The sequence below is a fragment of the Lichenostomus cassidix genome, unplaced genomic scaffold (assembly GCF_008360975.1).
Source record: "Lichenostomus cassidix isolate B80296 unplaced genomic scaffold, HeHo_3.0 HiC_scaffold_35, whole genome shotgun sequence".
Classification (NCBI taxonomy): domain Eukaryota; kingdom Metazoa; phylum Chordata; class Aves; order Passeriformes; family Meliphagidae; genus Lichenostomus; species Lichenostomus cassidix.
In genome coordinates this window covers 1,584,819-1,589,728 of record NW_028147256.1, presented here as the reverse complement: position 1 = coordinate 1,589,728, position 4,910 = coordinate 1,584,819, and the positions used below count along the sequence as shown (strand labels likewise).

General features: G+C 59.2%; 1 protein-coding gene across 1 annotated transcript; it reads left to right on the top strand.

Annotated features, from left to right (window-relative positions):
* The first annotated feature begins 285 nt into the window (after nucleotides 1-285).
* EIF3K (eukaryotic translation initiation factor 3 subunit K) lies at nucleotides 286-4,394 on the top strand. Its single transcript, XM_085044107.1, has 8 exons — nucleotides 286-427; nucleotides 967-1,065; nucleotides 1,176-1,296; nucleotides 2,537-2,611; nucleotides 2,715-2,781; nucleotides 3,225-3,302; nucleotides 3,743-3,868; nucleotides 4,268-4,394. Exons 1-8 carry the CDS (start codon nucleotides 369-371, stop codon nucleotides 4,297-4,299), a joined length of 657 nt encoding a protein of 218 aa, XP_084900233.1. The 5' UTR covers nucleotides 286-368; the 3' UTR covers nucleotides 4,300-4,394.
* Nucleotides 4,395-4,910: the final 516 nt, after the last annotated feature.

The following is a 4,910-nucleotide window of genomic DNA, read 5'->3' as shown; positions in this document are numbered from 1 at the left end:
CCAGTTTAATCCCAGTCCACCCCAGTTCCATCCCAGTCCATCCCAGTTCAATCCCAGTTCAATCCCAGTCAGTCCCAGTCCATCCCAGTTCCACTCCAGTCCACCCCAGCTCACCCAGTCCACCCCAGTTCACCCCAGTCCCTCCCAGTCCATCCCAGTCTCTCCCAGTTCATCCTAGTCCATCCCAGTTCCATCCCAGTCTCTCCCAGTCCATCCCAGCTCGCCCAGTTCGGGAGGGGGCGTGGCCAGAATCGAGAGGGTGTGGTTAGCAAGTAGAAGGCGTGGTCTCACCCGGTGGGCGTGGCCAGGGACGCTATCCTCAGCGGAGCGGAAGTTCCGGCGGCGTCACTTCCGGAGCAGCAGTGAACATGGCGCTGTTCGAGCAGATGCGAGCGAACGTGGGGAAACTGCTGCGGGGCATCGACCGGTACTGGGGGGACTGGGAGGGACTGGGAGCGGATTGTGGGCGAACAGGAGGGCCTGGGCGAGGATTGGGGGGTCCCAGGTGTGTCACAGGTGCTCCCAGGTGTATCACGGGGTTCTCAGGTGTGTCACGGAGGGTCCCCGGTGTGTCACTCAGGTGTCACAGGGGTCCCAGGTGTGTCACAGGTGTTCCCAGGTGTATCATGGGGGTTCCCAGGTGTGTAACAGGGTCCTCAGGTGTGTCACTCAGGTGTGTCCCGGAGCTCCCAGGTGTATCACGGAGTTCTCAGATGTATCATGGGGGTTCCCAGGTGTGTCACTCAGGTGTCACAGGGGGTCCTAGGTGTATAATGGGGGTTCCCAGGTGTGTCACTTAGGTGTGTCCCAGAGCCCCCAGGTGTGTCACTCACCTGCACAGGTACAACCCCGAGAATCTGGCCACACTGGAGCTGTAGGATGGGGGGGCTGGGGGTGTTCTAGGTGTGTCCCAGAGCCCCCAGGTGTGTCACAGGTGTGTCACAGGTGTGTCCCTCACCTGCACAGGTACAACCCCGAGAACCTGGCCACGCTGGAGCGCTACGTGGAGACTCAAGCCAAGGAGAACGCTTACGACCTGGAGGCCAACCTGGCCGTGCTGAAGCTGTGAGCGCTCTGAGGGGGATTTGGGGGGGATTTGGGGGTCCCTGAGCCCCTCCCCTGGCTCACCTGGGCTCCCCTGGCTCACCTGTGCTCACCTGTGCTCACCTGTGCAGGTACCAGTTCAACCCGGCCTTCTTCCAGACGGGGGTGACGGCGCAGATCCTGCTCAAGGCGCTCACCAACCTGCCGCACACCGACTTCACCCTCTGCAAGTGCATGATCGACCAGGCGCACGTATCCCGGCGGGTTCTGGGGGGAATTCGGGGGAATTCGGGGATTTTGGGGGGGAATTTGGGGATATTGGGGGGAATTCCTGGGAATTTTGAGATTTTGGGGGGAATTCCGGAGAATCCTGAGATTCCGGAGGGAATTCCGTGGGAATTTGCGAGATTCCAAAGGGAATTCCAGGAATTCTGAGGTTCTGGGGGGAATTCAGGGAAATCTGGGATTTTTGGGGTGAATTCCAGGGGGCATTACAAAATTCCCGAGGGAATTCCAGGGAATTCCAAAATTCCAGAGGGAATTCCGTGGGGAAACTCAAGAGATTCCAGAGGGAATTCCAGAGAATTCCAAGATTCCAGAGACAATTCCGTGGGCAACTCAGTGATTCCGGAGGGAATTCCAGGAAATTCTGAGATTCTGGAGGGAATTCCATGGAAAAACCTGGTGATTCTGGAGGGAACTCCATGGGAAACCCACTGATTCCGGAGGGAATTCCAGAGAATTCCAAGATTCCTGAGGGAATTCCATGGGGAACTCAGTGATTCTGGGGTGAATTCCATGGGGAAACCCAAAATTCCGGAGGGAATTCCACGGGGGAGATTCAGGAGGAAATTCCACGGAGATCCCAGTGATTCCGGAGGGAATTCCTTGGGGAATTCTGAGATTCCAGAGCGAATTCCATGGGGAATTCCATGGGGAACCAGAGATTCCAGAGGAAATTCCATGAGGAAACCCAGTGATTCTGGGGGAAATTCCAGGGAATTCTGAGATTCTGGGGTGAATTCCATGGGGAAACCCAAAATTCCAGAGGGAATTCCATGGGGAATTCTGAAATTCCCCATGATGGGGAAACCATCAATTCCGGAGGGAATTCCAGAGAATTCTGACATTCTGGATGGAATTCCAACATTCCAGAGGGAATTCCATGGGGAAACCCGAGATTCTGGAGGGAATTCCAGGGAATTCTGAGATTCTGGAGGGAATTCCATGGGGAAACCCCGAGATTCTGGAGGGAATTCCATGGGGAATCCTGAGATTCTGGAGAGAATTCCACGGGCAAACCCAGTTCCCACGCCCCACACCCCTCAAATCCCCCCTGGAGGAATCAAACCCGCTGTTTCCACCCCCGAAATCCCCCCAAAACCTGGATTTGGGGACCTGGAGGAGGCGATTTTTGGGGTTCAGCAGGGGTTGGGGTGTCCCCACTCCCCCATTTTTTCCGGAATTTTCCCTTGACCCGCCGGGAACGCAGCAGGAGGAGCGACCCATCCGGCAGATCCTGTACCTGGGGGAGCTGCTGGAGACCTGCCACTTCCAGTCCTTCTGGGTGAGTCCCCAAAAACGGGGAGGGGGTCCCCAAAAAACCCTGGGGGTGGTCCTAGAGGAACAGAAACCCTAAATGTGGGGGGTGACCCCCCGAATTTTGGCAGCAAGCCCTGGATGAGAACATGGAGCTGCTGGAGGGGATCACCGGCTTCGAGGACTCCGTCAGGAAATGTGAGGATTTTGGGGGGCTCGGGGGGGTCCTGGGGTTTCTGGGGGCTTGGGGGTCCTGGGTTTTCTTTGGGGGTTTTTGGGAGGTTTGAGGAGAGTTTGGAGAGTTCTGGAAGAGTTTGGGAGGTCCTGGGCAGGCTTGGCAAGAATCTCAAGGGGGTGTGGGGAGAATTTTGGGTTTTTTTAGGGGGTCCTGGGGGTGGTTTAGGGGAGATTTGGGGATTATTGAGGAGGTTTTGGGGGTTCAAGGGGATCCTGAGGAGGAATAGGGGCATTCTGGAGAAGATTTACAGAATTTTGGGGAGGTATGGGGGATTTTAGGGGTCCTGGGAGGTGGTTGAGGGGGTATTTCAGGGCTTTGGGGGTCCTGGGGGGTGGTTGAGGGGGTATTTCGGGGTCTTGGGGACATTTTGGGGGTCCTGGTGACACTGTGTGGTCCCCCCCAGTCATTTGCCACGTGGTGGGAATCACCTACCAGCACATCGACCGCTGGCTGCTCGCTGAGATGCTGGGGGACCTCTCAGGTGAGGGGTTTGGGGGTCCTGAAGGGGTTTGGGGGTCCTGGAGAGGATTTTTGGGGTCCTGAAGGGTTTGGGGTCCTGAAGGGGTTTGGGGGTCCTGGAGAGGATTTTTGGGGGTCCTAGATGGGATTTTTGGGGTCCCGGGGCGGAGTTTGAAGGGATTTACAGAGTCCTGGTGGGGGTTTGGGAAGTCCTGGATGTGATTTTGGGGGTCCTGGGGTGGAGTTGGGTTCTGGAGGGAGCCTGGGAGGGTCCTGAGGGACTCTGGGGGGTCTTGGGTGGCGTTTTGGGGGTCCTGTGTTGGGGTTTGGGGTATCCTGGGGAGGTGCAAGAGGGTCCGGAGGGGTTTGTGAGGTTCTGGTGGGACACAGGGAGGTTTTTGGGGTGTTTTGGGGGTCCCCAGGAGGCTGTCTGAGCCCCCCCAACCCCGCCGTGCCCCCCAGAGTCCCAGCTGAGGGTGTGGATGAGCAAATACGGGTGGACAGAGCCAGAGCCGGGCAGGATCCTCATCTCCAACCAGGAGGAGAACATCAAACCCAAGAACATCGTGGAGAAGATCGACTTTGACAGTGAGCTGGGGGCTTTGGGGCATCCTGGAGGGGGTTTTGGGGGGGTTTAGGAGGACACAGGGAGGTTTTGGGGCATCCTGGAGGGGGTTCAGGAGGAAACACGGAGGTTTTGGGGGTCCTGGTGGAGGTTTTGGGGGAGTTGAGGGGGTTTAGGAGGACACAGGGAGATTTTGAGGCATTCTGGAGGGGGTTTAGGAGGACACAGGGAGGTTTTGGGGGTCCTGGAGGAGGTTTGGGGGAGCCTGAGAGGGTTTGGGGTGGCGTTGGGGGGTCCTGGGGGTGTCCTGAGGAGTTTTGGATGGGTTTGAGGGTCTGAGGAGAAGCCCAGGGGTTTCTGAGGGAGTTGGGAGCACAGCAGGGTACCAGCAGCACCCCCAACTCACCTTTTTCCCCTCGCAGGTGTGTCCAGCATCATGGCATCCTCGCTCTGAGCCCCCCGGAGCCGAGCCCTGCACACCTGCCTCCCCACACCAGCCCCCCAACACCCAAACCGCCCCAATTTTCCCAGTAAAGAGGTTCCAAAGCGGCTCTGCGCTCCTCCTTGGGGATCCCCAAAATGGAGGCGGGCGGCTGAGGGGAGGTGGGCGGGGCGGCTGAGGGGAGGTGGGCGGGGCTTGGGCGGCGCGCGGACCTATCGTGGGCGTGGTCTGAAGTGGTTGTGAGGGGATGTGGGCGGGGCTTGTGTAAGTAGGCGTGGTTTGAGCTGTTTGTGAGGGTGATGGGCGGGGCTTTGGGTGAAGTAGGCGTGGCCTAAGCAGTCCGTGAGGGCGGTGGGCGGGGCTTGGTGGCGCCCTGAGGCGCGTGCGAGGGTGCGGAGATGGGCGTGGCTACGGGCGTGGCTTCGCAAGGCCACTGGGCGTGTCCGAGGGCGGATGGGCGTGGCCTGGATGGACAAAGGCAGTTTTGTGCCGGCTGTGGGCGTGGCCTCGGCGTTATGGGCGGGGCTTCGGTGTGGTCGCTGGGCGTGGCCACGGTGGCGCCGGAGGGCGGGGGGCGTGGCTTCCCTCGCGGCCGTGCGCGCGCGGCGCTGTGGGCGGGGCCT

Coding starts and splice junctions, on each gene's coding strand:
- EIF3K (XM_085044107.1), top strand. CDS start 369: ATGGCGCTGTTCGAGCAGATGCGAGCGAACGTGGGGAAACTGCTGCGG. Junction 1,066..1,175: donor AACCTGGCCGTGCTGAAGCT/GTGAGCGCTCTG, acceptor TCACCTGTGCAG/GTACCAGTTCAACCCGGCCT. Junction 1,297..2,536: donor GCATGATCGACCAGGCGCAC/GTATCCCGGCGG, acceptor CCGGGAACGCAG/CAGGAGGAGCGACCCATCCG.